This window comes from Cydia fagiglandana, chromosome 27, assembly GCF_963556715.1.
Source record: "Cydia fagiglandana chromosome 27, ilCydFagi1.1, whole genome shotgun sequence".
In the NCBI taxonomy this organism is placed as follows: domain Eukaryota; kingdom Metazoa; phylum Arthropoda; class Insecta; order Lepidoptera; family Tortricidae; genus Cydia; species Cydia fagiglandana.
Window position 1 is genome coordinate 7964844 of NC_085958.1, and position 19632 is coordinate 7984475.

The 19632-nt window shown below is 38.3% G+C and overlaps 2 protein-coding genes across 2 annotated transcripts in view; one reads left to right on the forward strand and one right to left on the reverse strand.

The window, feature by feature from the left end:
* LOC134677873 (putative fatty acyl-CoA reductase CG5065) overlaps window positions 1-10500 on the reverse strand; it is a 28915-nt gene extending 18415 nt beyond the window's left edge. Inside the window, exon 1 of the mRNA XM_063536303.1 lies at window positions 10206-10500. Within this exon, the coding sequence (XP_063392373.1) occupies window positions 10206-10296 (91 nt within the window). The 5' untranslated portion in view covers window positions 10297-10500. The remainder of the gene's footprint in view (window positions 1-10205) is intronic.
* A 5515-nt stretch (window positions 10501-16015) lies between these two features.
* Window positions 16016-19632, forward strand: part of LOC134677866 (dynein axonemal intermediate chain 7-like) — a 61091-nt gene continuing 57474 nt past the window's right edge. Inside the window, exons 1-2 of the mRNA XM_063536290.1 lie at window positions 16016-16141; window positions 18812-18843. The gene's annotated coding sequence lies outside the window, so the exon portion shown is untranslated. The remainder of the gene's footprint in view (window positions 16142-18811; window positions 18844-19632) is intronic.

The window sequence follows — 19632 nt, forward strand, 5'->3', positions numbered from 1 at the left end:
AAATACTAAAAAGTACGGAACCCTCGGTGGGCGAGTCCGACTCGCACTTGTCCGGTTTTTTATACAAGTCTACTGCTACTAGAAGTGCAATAGTGTTTTTTACTTATTTATGTTTGCTATGAATAATCACTCAGGCGCGTTAATGTCATACTATACGTGTATTATTTTTGTAATCCTTACATATATGTGTCGACGGCCGATCGTAAGATCAGGCAGATTGTAATGTTCCTGTATTATGTTTTGACGATAGTCACAACCAATAGACAGGTAGGATAGATTCGTTAGGTTGCTTCAGATGCCAGAAGGGCAGACTGTCCAGAAATACTTAGGTTCCGGCAACTCAAGGAACGAGACGAAGATTTTCGCATTCCACGATATGCCTAGGAATTTCATGATCTGCCTGATCTACGCTGACCTACTAACAAAACACCTAACATGCACGTATTAAATTACTTTAGGTCAGCCATTCTCAAAGTGTGTTCCGCGGAACCCTAGGGTTCCGCAAAGGGGTCATCCATTAATTACGTCACACCAATTTCTAGGTTTTTGACCCCTCCCCCCCCCCCCTTGTCACACTTGGTCACATTTGGCAAACCCCTCCCCCCCTAGTGTGACGTCACATTTTTTCTACGAAATCGCCAAATCGAATTAAGTAAGTACCTAAGTATTATTAATATTTTATCAAAATATTTTTGACGATATAAATATTAGTAATTTTATAACCCAAAACTGCTTAGGAAAGAAGATTAAACGATTAAAAACTATTTTCGTTTTAAAAACTTGTTATTTAAATGTACAGCGAACTAAATAATTTAAATAAATTTTCGGTTACTGATGAAGTTAAAGTGACGTCACAAAGTTTGTGTCTCCCCCCTCCCCCATGTCACAATATGTCACATTTTCTTGACCCCCTCCCTCCCCCTAAACGTGTGACGTAATTAATGGATGACCCCAAAGCCTCTGTTGGGATTCCGCGAAAATACTTGTAATAATAAGACAAAAACAATAGGTATATCTTGTCGACAGTGACGAACAAAAATATTTAGTTTGGGGTTCCGTCAAATATTTCGCTTTCCAAAACGGTTCCGTCACCAAAAAAGTTTGAGAACCGCTGCTTTAGGTACTTATAGAAAATTTTGTTTAAGTACCAAATAATAAGTAGTACTTACCTAATAACCTAAAATTAAAATTACCTACAAAACTATACTAACTTTAGGTATTGATAGTGATGTATAATACCATATTCTCATTTGGTAATAAAAATCATTGTAATTGTTTCTAATTGCGATGCAATATTATAAAGAGTGCAATCACAAAACCATCTTTTTTATCTAAGCCGCAGTTAAAATGCATCTACGAATGCACCGCTGCACTATTCTTAAGTTGCATAATAACCATAAGGTCTCGATTCACGTCATATCGTGGGAAAATTGCATCACTGCATTATTAGAGGGAGCGAGACAATGGAACGATTAAAGTGAGACAACAAGCTGGGAAATACGTCAATTAAAAAAAGATCGATGACGTTTGTGCTTTGCTTTTACGTATCACTCCACCTTATAAAACAACGGGGGGACTGCCCGCTGCTTCTGTCTGTTTATATGTACGTATGTTCGCGATAAACTCAAAACCGGCCAAGCGCGAGTCGGATTCGCGCACGGAGGGTCCCGTACCATTATGCAAAAAACGACACAAAAAATACGTTTGTATGGAAGGCCCACTTAAATATTTATTTTATTCCGTTTTTAGTATTTGTTGTTATAGCAGAAACAGAAATACATCATCTGTGAAAATTTCAATTGCCTAGCTATCACGGTTCGTGAGATACAGCCTGGTGACAGACAGACGGACAGACGGACTGCGGAGTTTTTACCCTTTGGGTACGGAACCCTAAAAATGAACTAGACACTTCCTAATGAATCGTATGCTATTAGTATGCTGTAATCGTCCGTCTGACATATATTATTTCGGTCGCGACTACCGAAGGCCGATACACTTAGCTAATGTTTAATAGTTTTCCTTGTTGCTAATTTATACTGTATTTAAACTATTAGAATAGATATAATCCGATTTATTAAAGTAAGGGGGAGTAAGGTGGATTAAGAAGAACTATGTGGCAAGATGAACACTTGTAGGGAAATAAACAGTTGGATATACTTAGAGATCATTCATCTATCTCGCGTTATCCCGGCAGATTGCCACGGCTCATGGGAGCCTGGGGTCCGCTTGTCATCTAATCGCAAGAATTGACATAGGTACTAGTTTTTGCCATCTGACCTTCCATCCCAGAGGGGAAATTAGGTCTTATTAAGATTAGTCCGGTTTCCTCACGATTTTTTCCTTCACCGAAAAGCGACTGGTGAATATCAAATGATATGTCACGTCGTACGTAAGTTCCGAAAAACTCATTGGTAACTCACCCTACTGGCTGAACGCACTGCACCTTAACATATAGGTACTTATCTAGTTTTAGACCCAAAACTGAGCTACATTCTAGCTAAGCTACTAAACGGCGCACAAATTCTTTACCGTCGCCCGAGACAAGTGGTAGACCTTTAAAACCTGTACTCTCCTTATTTAGAAAATATGGGCAAGGAATGAATTCCACAGTCCGATAGTTTGGCGGAGGAAATAGATTTGATAGAGATTCGTGACTTCGTGTTAAGGGGCCCACTGATTAACAGTCCGCCGGACAGTATCGGCCTGTCAGTTAGAACAAAATGTTGACAGTTCCGAACAACTGACAGGCCGATTACCGTCCGGCCGACTGTTGATCAGTGGGCCCCTTAAGGCCTTAACATACTTCATCATCATCTTCCTCGCGTTGTCTCGGCATTTTGCCACGGCTCATGGGAGCCTGGGGTCCGCTAGGCAATTAATCCCAAGAATTGGCACATGCACTAGTTTTTAAGAAAGCGACCGCCATCTGACCAGTGTAAACTAGGTATTATCGGGATTAGTCCGGTTTCCTCACGATGTTTTCCTTCACCGGAAAGCGAATGGTAAATACCTATCAAATGATATTTCGTACATAAGTTCCGAAAACTCATTGGTACGAGCCGGGGTTTGAACCCGCGACCTTCGGAATTCGGATTGAAAGTCGCACGCACCGCTAGGCCACCAGAAGCTAAGGGTGACTCACGTTAGACCGGGTCGTGTCCGGGCCGGAGCTTCTGGAGCTTACTTTTCTATAATATTGCAGGTGGTCACGTGATGCTTTCCATAGAAAACGGAAGTTCCGGCCCGGACACGGCCCGGTCTAACGTAAGTCATACTTAAACCGTGAAAAAAAATTAATCCAATTTGAAAATGGCTTAGGCTTACTTTCACCATCCCACTAACCCGGGGTTACGCGGTTAAACCGTTAACCCACTGTCAAATTGTACTGGTAACCATGGTAACACCAAGTTTAACCGGTTAACCCCGGATTAATGGAATGGAGCAAATGGGCCTTAATCGTGTTAAGCGTACAATTGTAATTACGATACCTTGACTATGATAATGTTAAACAACATTAAAATAAATCAAGGCAAAGGTGAAGAGGCATAATTGTTTGCAAGTGCATCAAGGGCATGCAACAAATTGCATAGAGCAACTGCATACTCACGATATTATACAGTACCGTAAAACGGGGTGAGTAGGTTTCGCGGGGAGAGTTGGGTTATGAATGGGGAGAGAAGGTTTGAGAAGGGAGTGAGAAGGGATTTTAAGGCTAATGCTACAAAAATAATGTATTCCAATTTAAAATGGGGCTATAGTAATAATAATAAAAAAAATCGATCCAACAATCTTCCAAAATCACCTTTGTATGAAAAACCCTCTCACCCCAAATACGAGGCACTACGGGGTGAGGTGGGTTTTCCTCTTTATCGTCAAAGTTATGAAATAAGTGTAAAAATAAAATTTTATCGAGGTTTGAAAGACAAATTTCACCCAACTCACCCCATTTTACGGTATGTGTCTGACCATGGGGCTTTCATTCCATGGCTTGATTTTACTCGCTAAACTGAGCTACTTTTACTATGGGACCAACGCTAAAATCGGGAAAAATTTTTTTGCTTTTCCATAGAAAACGTCGACATCTGATCAGCCAAAATGTATGAAAAAGTGAATTTTTTTTTCGGGATTTCGGGTTTCGTGCCATAATAAAAGAAGCTCAGTTTAGCGAGTAGAATCGAACCCTGGATTTAAAGCCCTTTTTTAAAGGTCAGTAACACCCTGTATAGACTTACGTAAAACGTCATTAAGGGCCATTGCGTTTCTACAGATGTAGTGCATAATTATTTTCCATCGTATTTTATACTAGCTGTGCCCGCGGCTCCGCCCGCGTGGAATTCGGTTTGTGTCAGTAAGCTGCTAAATATATAAAAAATAGTAAATTACATTACGCTGTATTTTATTATTCAAAAAATTATAACATTTATAATTTCCTGCATGATAATTTCTTAAAATAATTCTATCTTATTGTTTCATACTTTTTAGAGCGCGATTTGTAGTAGTCCGACTACGCCCGACTCTTTTAGTATGAGAAAGTCGAAGTCGCCTAGCTTTGGACCGCATTCAGCGCGCCACGTGCGTAGGGCTTAGCCCGATGCTTTGAGTATGAAGGTGCCTTCGGCTCCCATCTTTGGCAAGCGTACAGCGTGTCACGTACGTGAAGGTGCCTTCGGCTCCCATCTTTGGCAAGCGTACAGCGTGTCACGTACGTCGGGTTACGCCCGACGCTTTTAGTATGAGGGCTCCGAAGGCGCCCATCTTTGGAACGCGTACAGCGTGCCACGTGCGTCGGGCGTAGCTCTGAGTATGAGGGTGCCTTCGGGGCCCAACTTTGGCAAGCGTACAGCGTGTCACGTACGTCGGTCTACTCCCGACGCTTTGAGTATGAGGGCGGCGAAGGCGCCCGACTATGGAACACGCACAGTGTGTCACGTACGTCGGTCTACGCCCGACTCTTTGAGTATAAGGGCGCCGAAGGCGCCCGGCTTTGGTAACCATACAGCGTGTCACGTACGTCTCTTTTAGTATGAGAAAGTCGAAGTCGCCTGGCTTTGGACCGCCTGCAGCGCGCCACGTTGTCGGGCTACGCCAGATTCTTTTAGTATGAGGGCGCCGAAGGCGCCCGGCTTTGGAACGCGTACAGCGCGACACGTACGTCGGGTTAAGTCCGAAGCAGTGCCGGATTAAGATATTTTGATGACATAAGCATTTCTAGACCATGGTGCCCCCTCTCCCTAGGGTCATTAAGATTACATTTTTTTTGGTAAATTGAGTGAAGTTCATTGCCGCATTACAGCTGAGAATGGAAATCAGTTACATCATTTTATCTCGAAAATTGACAGTGCCGCAGCAGTAATGTTGCAACAGAGTACCTAATGCTGCTGCAGTCGCCACCCGAATGTCACCTTTATTATATCTTAGGTTAGAATGTAATTGAAAACGCGAGCGAAGCGAGCGCGAAAATTTTTGGATATAAAAACGCAATTTGATAGACAGTTGTACATTTTTACTTTTAGTATGGAAATCAGTCACATCATTTTATCACGAAAATTGACAATGCTGCAGCAGTGACGTTGTAACAGAGTAATGCTGCTGCAGTCGCCACCCGAACGTCACCTTTATCATATCTTAGAAAGTGATTGAAAACGCGAGCGAAGCGAGCGCGAAAATTTTTCGATATAAAAACGCAATATGATAGACAGTTAACTAATTGTACATTTTTACTTTTAGTATGGAAATCGGTCACATCATTTTATGACGAAAATTGACAGTAACGTTGCAACAGACTAATGCTGCTGCAGTCGCCACCCGAATGTCACCTTTATCATACCTTAGAAAGTTATTAAAAACGCCAGCGAAGCGAGCGCGAAAATTTTTCGATATAAAATACGCAATTTTACTTTTAGTCCCAACCAGGCGCGAATCCAGGATTTCATACAAAGAAGGGATGGGACAATTTTCTATCAGCCTAGCTTCGCATAGGGCTCGATATTTAAGGGTTTCAGCGAGGTTGTATTCATGCATAAAAGATGCAAGAAAGCAGAGCTTGGAATTGACCAAGTGAATTGAATTGGCGAAGTGTGAGCAAGGCAGTAGGCCCAGCTGCGAAAGAGGAAAGCTTGGATCCACGCCCAAGACCTAACGCCGAACCGCAAAAGAGTGAGAGAGTGAAACCCAGATAAATAAATATATACCTACATACAAACACGAACGCTGAAAACACAATACACTCTCTCTCTCTCTTTTCTGGGTAGTCGTGAAAAAGATGTCACTGTGCAATGAGGGGTAATAGTTTACTGTCGTTTAATTTTGTTGTATATTATTAAATCGACATAATTATTCAATTAAATTTGTTGATGTCCGTACCCCCTCATCTAAACTTAGAGTTAATTTGGCAAAAACCTTCCTCGGTGGCTATTCATGTCATTAAATTCAGCGCCATCTGTTAGTTTACCAGGGTACTCAATAGTGGTAGCACATATTTGAAAAAAGTTTGCCCCTCCTTCCTAAGTAGCGCCATAAGATTCAGGGGCAAACTTAAATCAAGCGTGTGTTGTGGCTACCCCCTCTTTTAAGGGTTGATTTTTTTATAGCCTATAACCTGGCCGGAGATTTTCTCGACAGATTAGTAAAGTTTGCATCAAAATCCGTTCAGCCGTTTTCACGTGATGCGCGTTCAAATAAACAGACAAACAGATAAACAGATAAACAGACAAACAGACAAAAATTCTAAAAACTGTTGGAACGTGTTCTGTTATCGATTCTAAGTATCCCCAGCCAACTTTTTTTAAAATATTATCCATGTACAGACTTTCGACCCTCTACAGCTTTATTATATGTATAGATACGGAAACGTACGAACGTGTCTTGCTATTTCAGTCAGTCTCGGTACAAAAAGTACTGACGTTGACTGAAGTAGCATGACAAATACGAGCGATTCCGAGAAAATACGATGGAAAACAATTATGCACATAAGCTTTGGCAAGCCGTTTTGTCAATAGAAAAAGGCTACATTTTTTTTTATGTAGGCGGGAAGGGTTGTCCTGTCCCGTATATTGAATTTCGAGCTTATTACTACTGACAAAGTTGGTTTGTTGCTACTATATTTTAAGTAGTCTGTATGTGGCTAACGTAGAACTGTAAGTGGCTAACGTAGAAAATAAGTTTGTTACTAACATTTCTATAGATTAATTAGGTATCTGATGAAAATACATAAGAATTGAATTTTAAGTAAAACTTTGAAATTCATTTGAGCCGTTAATCCCTTAGAATAATTATGTAAATCATAGTTACTTTCCTACGTCATTGGTCAAGTCATATGTAGGTACAGTCTGCTGCAATAATATATACTCTTCGGAGGCGGCAAAAATATGTGACACGCTCTTATGGCTCTACAAATAAGATCGTGTCACATATTTTTGCAGCCTTCGAAGAGTAACATATTATTGCAGGCACAGACAAAACATCCTCCAGACTGGGCATAGTCGCGCTACCCCCTCTGCCACGCATACGGTAATTTTACTCCATGTTCGACTCGAAAGTGTCTTTGTGTGACGTCCGTGTCTTTGAACGGACCAATCACGGCACGGGACTTCGCTCACCTCGTACCGCGCACCCCCGCATTTTTGGCATCATCGGTTGCATGAAATAATTGCTCTAAACTCGGTCTAGAGGATTCCTAGTCTATGATTGCAGGTGACTCTATATATGAGTAAGCATAAGTTATGTTACTTACGTAGTTTATTAACGATAATGGTTTCATTAATAAACGATTGTTAACGATAATAAAGATGGAAATGAAGTAATTTGGATATCACAATTAATCCGTCATTATATTAGGTAATTAAAAATAAAGTATGTATTCAATTAATTTGACGACGCATGTAATCATCATCATCATCATCTCATCTCAGCCATAAGACGTCCACTGCTGAACATAGGCCTCCCCCTTATGGAGGGTGAATGCCATAATCGCCACGCTTGGCAGGCGGGTTGGCGATCGCAGTCGAGTACACCGAATTTGAGGGACGCTGCTTGGACGTAGTTTAAGGACATACCCAGGTCCATATGTAATCATACGACCCGCTTTTTCACAGCGGTCAACGCAGCTTATGGACGATTGCAACTGTCTAAAAAGCGTATAAAATGTACAAAGATACTGAAAATAGAGACAGTAGCGACAGATTAAAAACTGCTTTGATTATGAATTTGTTCCGTATAGGGTCATTGCGCTAGTTTTCGTCCACTTGACGAAATTTGAAATTTTGAATATAAACTTTCATTGCTGCACAAATGTGGACTTATTGCAATTCTTAATATCTAAACAATTTATATACCTAAATTATATTTCGCAGTGGACGGAAACTGACACCGGACAGTAAACTGACGCAATTACCCTAGTACACTCAGCAGGAGTAGCTAAAATAGATCATAATGATTTTGGTCACTAGTGAATTTGTGTCAAATGTCATTAATGACGCTTTTCCCTTTGTTCTATTCATTCCGGTGCAGAGTTAGCTTAGACAGGCTACGCACTTATATAAAGTGTTTAGATCATTTTGACCACCAGACCCGTTTAGCTCTACTGCTGATAAATTTGACTCCTTTATTTTTAGATTTAGATTTTTAGATTGAATTACAACTAGTTAACCTCTAGAGCGGCCCAGACGTCAAAACCTTGCCAAGCAAAATGCAATTTTGATTTCTCAAGACAAAGATTCAAATTAGAATGGAACAGGAGACTTTTTATAGGTCTCTGGGCAGCTAGTGGTTAATTCAAACTAGTTTATATCCAGTTTACATCAATTTATGCTATCGATCGTCAAACAACTTTTGATTATTGCAATGCAATGCAAATATTATGTGCAAATGTAAGAAATACAAAATACAGTATAAATAAATAATCAACTATTAAATATAGTAGCACCAATAAAACTCTGCAGCGGATTTGATAGCCCACGCAGTGGAAGTGTTATTTTAAACGTATTATTTATACGTATTATTTATTATTTATACGTCATAATTTCATAGAAGTTTGACGTTTAAAATGACACTTGTACTGCGTGGGCTATCAAAATCGCTGCAGACTTTTTACGGTCTGACAAATTCTTATCAATGTCGAATAATATCTATCTAGTCGTAATAGCTTTCTTGTTTACGTATTTATAAAAGTATATTTCGTTGATATCGTAAACGGCTCTAACGATTTCGATGAAATTAGCTGTTTGGGGGTTTTCGGGGGCGATAAATCTATCTAGCTAAGTCTTATCTCTGGAAAAACGCGCATTTTGAGTTATTATATGTATTCCGAGCAAAGCTCGGTCAACATATCCAGATATTGAAAATTATGGAAAAATTACAATAGTCTAATTATTTCTAACTGCCGTATTCGAACTTCAAGATATTCACAAGAGACGACACGTACTAGAACCATTCTAGATACGTTATAGTTTAGATATCAACTAGTTCTCTTTTGCAGCGCAATTCGGGCAACCAATGTCACTTTTAAGTTAGATAGAATAAGATATCTATTAGATGTGAATTGGATCTCTAAGTCATATCCTGTGGAAATCGTTCAAGAGTATCTCCAACATCGCGCAAATGTCAAATTTGACAAGTTAGATCTTAAACATATCGTTATCGTATCTTGGTGATGTCTAAAATATATCTCATCATCATCATCATCTCAGCCATAAGACGTCCACTGCTGAACATAGGCCTCCCCCTTGGACCTCCATACGTGCCGGTTGGAAATATATCTAATAGATGTCTATTTCAAAATCCGAATCGGGCCCTAAGTATCACGCACGGCCGAGGTGCTGAAAAATTACTAAACGTTCAGATATTTATAGCACCTTGGCCGCTCCGATATATCTGATTACGACTGTAAAGTGTACCTAACTACCTACATAAATACATAATTTGAATAATGTATTCCAAATAGAAAAGTTTTCCGTTAGCGGCTATAGTCAGACCAAGAAAAGTCTGCATCGGATTTGATAGCCCACGCAGTGAAAGTGTTATTTTAAACGTCAAACTTCTATGACATTATGACTTATAAATAAACACTGGCACTGCGTGGGCCATCAAATTCGCTGCAGACTTTTCTTGGTCCGACTCTAAAAGTCTGTGCGCAGTCTGTCATTTTCCACTAAACTGTTTTTGAACCACTGTTTTTTTTAAATATAAATTATAGCTTAAAAACTCACCAGTACCGCCTGTGATCAAAATCGTCTTTCCCTTGTAAAACTCCTTAATCGTCGGCACTTTCTCAAAATCCCTCTCTTCCAAAAACCCCATGTTTAATCCTTTAAAAAAACAACTGGCAGAATAGATTTACAAATGCAAAAACTGGCAGAATAGAATAAAAAAAAACTGGCCAGCGCTAGCCAGCACTGGCTGGTAAGAATTAAAAAGTTGAACTGTCACAGCATAAATATTTATCGGTAAAATACGCGGTGTCATGAGCGTCGCGCGCGGCGTTCTAAGTTCAAATGTCGAGCGTAATGTTATGCGTTGGTTCCCATTCTTGTTAAGGGCGATGTTAAGGCGACGTTCCATTTTCATTTTATTTGGGTCGTTATAAAAACCGCTCCTCTTTTTCATTCGGTAGATTTTATGACATTTATTTCTACTAAGAATGCTACTAGAGTTAGACCAAGAAAAGTCTCTAACTGTAAGTCGCATTTATTTATTTAGTTAAAATATGTTTTATTGCCGCGACAACAAAAAATAATACGAAAAAAGTAAGTTTTTGTACAACATTAATATTTCTTTGATAAGAAAAAAAAACGTGATGTGATAACGTCATAAGAAAACATTACCATTACATTACGTAACGTTACCATGGGGATCCGTCCACAATGTGACACTTTTTTGTGCATGCAATTTATAAGACGTTATCACGTCAAAAAAACTAAATAAAACGAGGTATAGTAGGTTTTAATTATTCTAATTGATAGTATTGAGCATATAGCAAAGTGGATCAATCGTGCGGTTTATAATCAACCAGAAGGTCGATACGAAATAGCCTTGAATTAAATTGATGTTATATTATGTCCGATAGAAACAAAGTATCGTAATATGATCCTAATTTGCTCCACTTTAAAAAACATTTAAAATTTCCTTAAAGTGGAGCAAATATTGGAGCAAATTAGGTAATCAATTAACTATACATTATTAAACACTCAGACGAATAGATATTAAATAGAACATATTTTTATCGGTAAATCCACGTTATGAAATATTGTTTTATATATCTGAAGCATTGAATAAGGAGAGAGCAAATAGCAAGGGGCTTACCGCGAACCGCATTCGATGGGTTGCCTCTCCATCGCACTTGTAAATTCGTACGTAAGTGTGACAGGCAACATATCGAACGTGGTTGTAAGACCTCAAATTTTGTAAAGTATAGAACGTCCTGTAGCTACGCACGCTGCGTCGCAAGAATGTTCCATACTATCCAATGTTGTCTCCGAAACGTCTGAGGTTATTTTCTATCTTAATTAAAAAAGATTACGTCCCATTTTAGTAAATATTGAAACACAGGCAACTATTTTAACAAAAGGGGGTGGACATATATCTTGTTGTAATGCAAACTGTCAAAGCGCTGGTTCATCCCCAATTGTCAAATTGAATTAAAAATACAATTAAACAAAAACTAGGTAGGTGTCTTAGGAATTGACAGCATTTCATATAAGTAGTTTACAAAATATCTTAATTCGAAAACATTCTCAGTAAATATGTGTAAACATTTTGGGTGTTTTACATTTGATTTTTAGGATTCCGTATACCTAAAGGGTAAAAACAGGACCCTATTACTAAGAATCCACTGTCCATCTGTCCGTCAACAAGCTGTATCGCGTGAACCTTACTGTCCAGACAGTTGAAATTTTCCGACTCGCACTGTCCGGTTTTCCTTACATAGTAGATTCGGACCAAAATCTGCAGGGCATTTGCAATGACAGAGTTAGGAAATGTCATCATTAATGACAAAATGCTATAAAAATAATATGTGACGTTCCATGGCAAAAGATACCTTATGGCGGCTGGCGCTTACGTCGCATAGTGCCGCAATAATATTGAAGCGGCGTTAATAATAGCGTAAGCGCCAACCGCCATAAGGTACCTTTACCCGTGGGACGTCGCATATTGGTAGGGGCATTCCTCGTGGTGGTGTAGTGAAAATATTATGTTTCAGTCGGATCGGGTCCGGTATTCAGCCTGATATTAAAGGCCGGATAGGCTGGATACCGGATAGTAACCGAATATCCGGTGCACCTCTAATTCGGACCACTCGCTTGACTCGCTATCTTAGAGCTATGAAGGGTAGGTACTCTACCCTCCATACTTCTTGCTACACTCATTGCACAACTTTCCCCCTTGTAAAACAAATGACATATTATATATTTATATTTTTACCTATGTATTTATATATATTTATAATTATTTTATAATATTTAATATTATACATAATAATATAATTATTAGGTACCTACTCTAGGTCGGTATACCTTTTAATTACTCCTTAGGTACCTATAGGTTAACTGGAAGAGATCCCTCTTAGGGATAAGTTCGCCCTTGTACTACATTTATGTTCTATCTGATGTACCTTTATTCCTCTATTTTGTACAATAAAGAAAAAAAGAAAAAAGAATGGGGCCACAGGATATTGATATTTGTTAACAAGGTTTTTTTTCTTTCAAATAAATATTATTCTTATTCTTATTCTAGAATAACTACTCACTTTCCATTTTAGGTCAGCTTCCCCTTAACACATATTAATCAGCGTTTTCCAACTTGCTGATACTTTGTGCTGTGCTTGGCCAATCGGGTATTCGCTTACATTTGCTAAGCATAAAAATACTTAAGTATTGCAAATGTTACACATTTTTGGTAAGTATTATTTATTATTTATTCTACTTATGTACGAAATATCATTTGATATTTACCAGTCGCTTTTCGGTGAAGGAAAACATCGTGAGGAAACTGGACTAATTCGAATAAGGTTTACCCTCTGGGTTGGAAAGTCAGATAGCAGTCGCTTTCGTAAAAACTAGGGCCTACGCCGATTCTTGGGATTAGTTGCCAAGCGGACCCCAGGCTCCCATGAGCCGTGGCAAAATGCCGGGACAACGCGAGGAACGTGACGTTGACCGAAGTAGCATGACAAATACGAACGTTTCCGAGAAAATACGATGGAAAATAATTATTTAATACAAAACGGCCCATTTGGTGAGTTATACTGCCGTATTCGAACTTCAAGTTATTCACAAAAGACGACACGTACTAGATCCATTCTAGATACGTTATAGTTTAGATATCAACTAGTTCTCCTTTGCAGCGCAATTCGGGCAACCAATGTCACTTTTACGTTAGATAGAGTAAGATATCTATTAGATGTGAATTGGATCTCTAAGTCATATCCTGTGGAAATCGTTCAAGAGTATCTCCAGAATCGCGCAAATGTCAAATTTGGCAGGTTAGATCTTAAAGATATCGTTATCGTATCTTGGTGATGTCTATTTCAAAATCCGAATCGGGTCCATAGCTGGTCAAACCAATTTGTCAGTGAGTAAGAACCAAGAAAACTATACTCATCCTTTTCTTTTAGGTGCTAGTACGTGTAAGACGAAGATAGTATGATTCTCTCTGTCTATGATTGAAATGAGACAAACCTTTGACAAACTAGAGTTAGACCGTAAAAAGTCTGCAGCGATTTTGATAGCCCACGCAGTGCAAGTGTCATTTTAAACATCAAACTTCTATGAAATTATGACGTATACATAACACTTGCACTGCGTGGGCTATCAAATCCGCTGCAGACTTTTATTGGTGCGACTATATCTATATTCGGAACTATGGTAATAATTAAACTTTTTGACAACCATTTGAAACTTTTTGCTTACGTTACTTTTTGCCATATGAACGTCAAATTATTTTGACGTTTTATTTTTGTAAACATTTACCATATTTGTTTATTATTTTTACATATATTTTCGTAAAAAAACATTTATAATACCTAACCATGGCAAAGAAACCTAAAAAGGGGAAAAAGGTAGGTATTCCTAACATTCAAACATAGTAGGTAATATAATAACCTAGTAAACCTAGTTTACTTAAGATTCCATCAACTCAATATAACCGGAGAGCTGGCTACGGAAATAGGTGTGCAATTTATAGACGAAATCGCCTTTATTAATTGTTTTTAAGTAGGTATAGTTCATTTTTAGGGTTCCGTACCCAAAGGGTAAAACGGAACCCTATTACTAAGACTTCGCTGTCCGTCCGTCCGTCCGTCCGTCCGTCCGTCTGTCACCAGGCTGTATCTCACGAACCGTGATAGCTAGACAGTTGAAATTTTCACAGACGATGTATTTCTGTTGCCGCTATAACAACAAATACTAAAAGCAGAATAAAATAAAGATTTAAATGGGGCTCCCATACAACAAACGTGATTTTTGACCAAAGTTAAGCAACGTCGGGAGTGGTCAGTACTTGGATGGGTGACCGTTTTTTTTTTGCTTTTTTTTGTTTTTTTTTTGCATTATAGTGCGGAACCCTTCGTGCGCGAGTCCGACTCATTAGAAAAAGGTAAACAGTCTTGATGTGTCTTTTCCGTCTTTCTAATGCCAAAAAAACGAACCATAGGTATAAGAAGGGAACATAAAGTACTTAATAATATAATATTGTAACTTTTCCTATTTTTTCAGGAAGAAGAACCAGGTAATTAATACCATTACTAGTATAACATACTCTCTACTATAGTCTGTTTCTCTTCAGATTAGACATTTTATAACCTCAAAAGTAGTGGTAACCTTTTCCTCCAAAATTAAATCTTAGTAACACTGAATTACACTGAATAATAGTATCATTTACATATTATTAAACTGCAATATTAGATATCAAGGAAACAATATACGGAATCTTATATATTGTGGAATTAGAGTTAATGTTAATGTTAGTAAATGCGACGTCCCTCGGGTAAAGGTACCTTATGGCGGTTGGCGCTTACGCTATTATTAACGTCGCTCCAATATTATTGCGGCGCTATGCGACGTAAGCGCCAGCCGCCATAAGGTACCTTTTTCCGTGGAACGTCACAAATACATAGGGAGCATTCCACGTGCTGTCCCGTACAAACGCATTTTATTTCCTGTGTTGCGACTTTGTTTTCGGCATTTAAAGCAGGCGATTATTTTTCTGTGCATATTTTTGACCAGTTGTCACAGAAAAGAAAACTCTTAAATAAGTACATACCTGCAAATCTTCAGAAAATTCACGATTGTATGGGACAAACGGTAGACAATTTCATGGAATGCTCCATAGGTAGATATTAATGATATTATCAATTGAACAATACAATTAGGTTAATATTATGTAAACAGCCTCTTTAAAATATAAAGGTAGATAGGTTGCAACTGTTGCAAGCTAAGCATACAGGATGTTACATCTAATGGGGCCGGTTTTTCGAAAATAAATGCTTGCAACATTACACGCTTGATAGCTACGGAGAGCTATATGCATCAGAAAACTTTGCGGGGGTCTTTCCTTTTTGGGCATTTTTATTTAAAGTTGTATAGATTTTGGAATTTTTAAAATCACGAACCTCTTCGATCCTAATACAAGGAAAAATGTGTCCCTAAAATTTCATACAATTTTTTGTTGTCCGTTTTGTTATGGTCATAGAAGGTTGTATTGAAAACCAAAAATTATGGGGACACGTTTTTTCTCAGTAAAAATGGAACAATGTGATTCTGAGTAGAAATAATATAAAAATTCCCAATTCCAACACAAAAAATTTTGGTACAGTCACCTGCAATAATATGTTACTCTTCGAAGGCCGCAAAATTATGTGACACGCTCTTATGGCTCTAAAAATAAGATCGTGTCAGATATTTTTGCGGCCTTCGTTGTGTAACATATTATTGCCGGTGACTGTACAACTTTAAATAGAAATTTCTTTTTGCCTTTAAGCGACGGTCTATTCTATAATTAGTATCAAATAATGTTTCAGAGCCAGAAATCCCAGATGAGCAGCTCCTGGGGGCTACAGACTTGGAGCCCGAGCCCGAAGAGACACAATGGACGGACACCTCATACACCAGCGCCTCCTTCGAGTCCCTACCACCAGCTCCTGTCGAGGGTAAGGTCATGAGCAACTCCTATGAGCGACGGATCTAAACTTTAAAGCCGTGGACGGATACCCAGCGCTTCCTTCGAGTCCCTACCACCAGCCCCCGTTGAGGGTAAGGTCATGATGAGCAACTTCTATGAGCGACGAATCTGAACTTTAAAGCCAGTGGACGGATACTTCATACACCAGCGCCTCCTTCGAGTCCCTACCACCAGCCCCCGTCGAGGGTAAGACCAGATGAACAGCTCCTATGAGCGACGAATCTGAACTTTAAAGCCAGTGGACGGATACCTCATACACCAGCGCTTCCTTCGAGTCCCTACCACTACCACCAGCTCCCGTCGAGGGAAAGGTCATGATGAGCAGTTGAGCGATCCGAAGCCAGTGGACGGACACATACACCTCACAGGAGGGTAAGATTTCCTCCTTAGGCGCGTATTTTTTACTTTTTTTCTCGTTATTTTGGCACAAACAGTCATTACATAAAAGATACATTGAAAAATCGTCGGATTACAAGCAAAAGTTACTAAGTACTATCAAAAAATTAAAGTAACGATGCACTTTATTACACTTATAACACGGTTTATTGTCCAATAATTTCAATGGTGTTAGTTAGTGACTTTTGCTTGTCACCCGACGAAATATGACATATAATATTGACAATCTTCTTCTTCTCCTTGTCCTTTTCCCATTATTTGGGGTCGGCTCTCCTAGTTATATAATATTGACAATACAGTGCCAAAAACGTTATAGATTATAGTTAATTTTTGTTGCAACGGACCTGAATTAACTTAAACTATAAGAACTGTTTTTTACATGTTTATGCAAGAAGCTGACGGTCTTTCCACCGCTACATAACTAGCTGACGGTTTTTAAACAACCATCTGACAAAGTATCAAGCGGGAGGCGATGACTGACGATAATATACAGGATGTTTGGTACATCGTTTGCCAAATTAAAACGGCAGATAGGTTGAGTCGTTTGCTATCTTCTCAGGCCTAGAAATTTTTAATTTGGGACTCATTTCTTTTTTTTCACTTCTATGCCAGTTTATCGTAAATTTTAAATGTTTACTTGCGTAGTAGTAAAAAAAACATGGCAATATTTTTTTTACGCATGAGAAGATAGCAAACGACTCAACCTATCTGCCGTTTTAATTTGGCAAACGATGTACCAAACACCCTGTATAAATTTGCTCCTTGTCTGCGGTCTATAAATTTAAGAATTAGTCAAACCTAGATTATCTGAAAAATCGTACTATAAAATTTGTATTTGCTAACATTTAACTAAGTATAACACTAAGTTATGGTCAAGTGCCTAATTAAAAATAATAAAATAGTTTTAAGAACACATATCTTTACTATTTCATATCTAGTGAATCTCTAATTCATTTCCCGAATCGCGCCGTCAGTCCTAGTACGTTGTCATACGTTATTTGATCGATACCACAATCCTCATAGCAACACACCCTGTTAACTCAATTGTATTGAAAAACAGTAAAAACGAACGAATCACCACAAATTAAAAAAGGTCGGTACCTGATTTAATTTATGCCCATAATATTTGGGCCTACAGTCGACATCAGATATATCGGGGCGGGCAAGGTGCTTACAAATATATGTACACGCCTCTATTCTCAACGAGCTACAGTGCGTGTTCAGATATTCTTGATTACTTCAGCCGCTCAGAGATATCTGATGGCGATTGTACTTGGCCGTTGAACTTTAGCGTTTTCGATTGGACGAATTTTTAACTGGATTTACATTTTTGTATTGTTTATTGGAATACATTTATAGGTTATTCGACCGATATTTATTTATCGTGAATGGTGAAGTGTAGAATTAATTCATTGTTTAAAATATCTAGTCATTTCATACAATGGCGTGCTAATATGTGACGTTGCACGGCAAAGGGTACCTTATGGCGGCTGGCGCTTACGTCGCATAGCACCGCAATAATATTGGAGCGGCGGTAATAATAGCGTAAACGCCAACCGCCATAAGGTACCTTTACCCGTGGGACGTCACATATAATTACGAATAGGTACCTATTATACCTACATGAAAGTACAACACAATAATATATACGTACTTAGTACGTTATATACGTACCTACAAAAAATTAGCCAGTAATGCATGTTTAGTTAAGCTTTTTTCGTTTCGTTGACTTGTAAATTTTATATTAGGTATAGGAAAACTGTTTATTCAAAATCCGATCGCTCTCTAAACTTGTGTCACATATATTGTAACTAGCCCTAGCACAGGCCCCGGTCTTTTTGGGCTGTTACTGCACACTATGTCTTTAAACGCTGGTTTCTATTAAAATGTATAATTAGATATAGTGAAAAGTTTGCTGTATATATTTAATGAATAAATAAATAAGAAATAAGAAAATAAGAATAAATGCATAATATTGATTGATAAACGATTAGAGAGCAAATAAAATCTATTATCTAATGTTTTAAATGTCCAACTTCTATGAAATTATGATGATGTATAAATAACAATGCATATAAAATTCGTAGCAGAGTTCTCTTGGTCTAACTCTAATAATGTCGTTTTAAATAAGCTCGATAAATACAGGATTTTCAGAGTATGCCTTGCAAGAGTAGCAGAATGTGACCAGAAGATAAAAACATAAAATTCTTGTACTAAAATAAGTTTATTTTTTCTATTCCAGAGATCAAAAAGAAGCCTAAGAAGAAGAAGAAGGTATGTTATAGTATAGATTAAGTAAGACAAGAGTGCTCACTCCATACATCAGTTTTGGTCCCAGAAATATTAGTATTACCATAGCAACAGAGTTTCCAGTCGGTGCTACATCTATTGTCACTTGACACTTGACAGTACTACTACTACTTAAAGTACTGATAATTCCGCTACTCGATGCTAGATGTCGACTATGAAAGTTGCTACGGAATACTAATATTTCTGGGACCAAAACTGATGTATGGAGTGAACACTCTTGTATTACTATATTTTCTCTATGGTTATAGTTATGTTTTTTAGTTATTTTTATTACTTTAATTACGGTTTAGGTAAAATGATCATCACCAAAATTTGTTCCAGAGTTAGGGCTAATTTAGACGGCGCGCAAACTCGCATGCCAGTTTACCTACATTGCGGACTGTTAGCTACGTCCAATTCAACCGACCGATCAAAAACCGCAATGTAATGAAACTCGCATGCGAGTTCTCGCGTCGTGTGAGCCCTTTTAAGTATGTTTTCTATGTATATAATAAGTAGGTATGTATTTATCTTCATAAGTAGGTATATCGTCGCCTATAGTACCCCATAGTACAGATGTAGTGCATAATTATTTTCCATCGTATTTTCACGGAAAAGTACGAACGTGTCTTGCTATTTCAGTCAGTATCGGTACAACAATTACTGACATTGGGCCCGATTCGGATTTTGAAATAGACATCTATTAGATATCTTTTAGACATCACCAAGATACGATAACGATATGTTTAAGATCTAACCTGTCAAATTTGACAT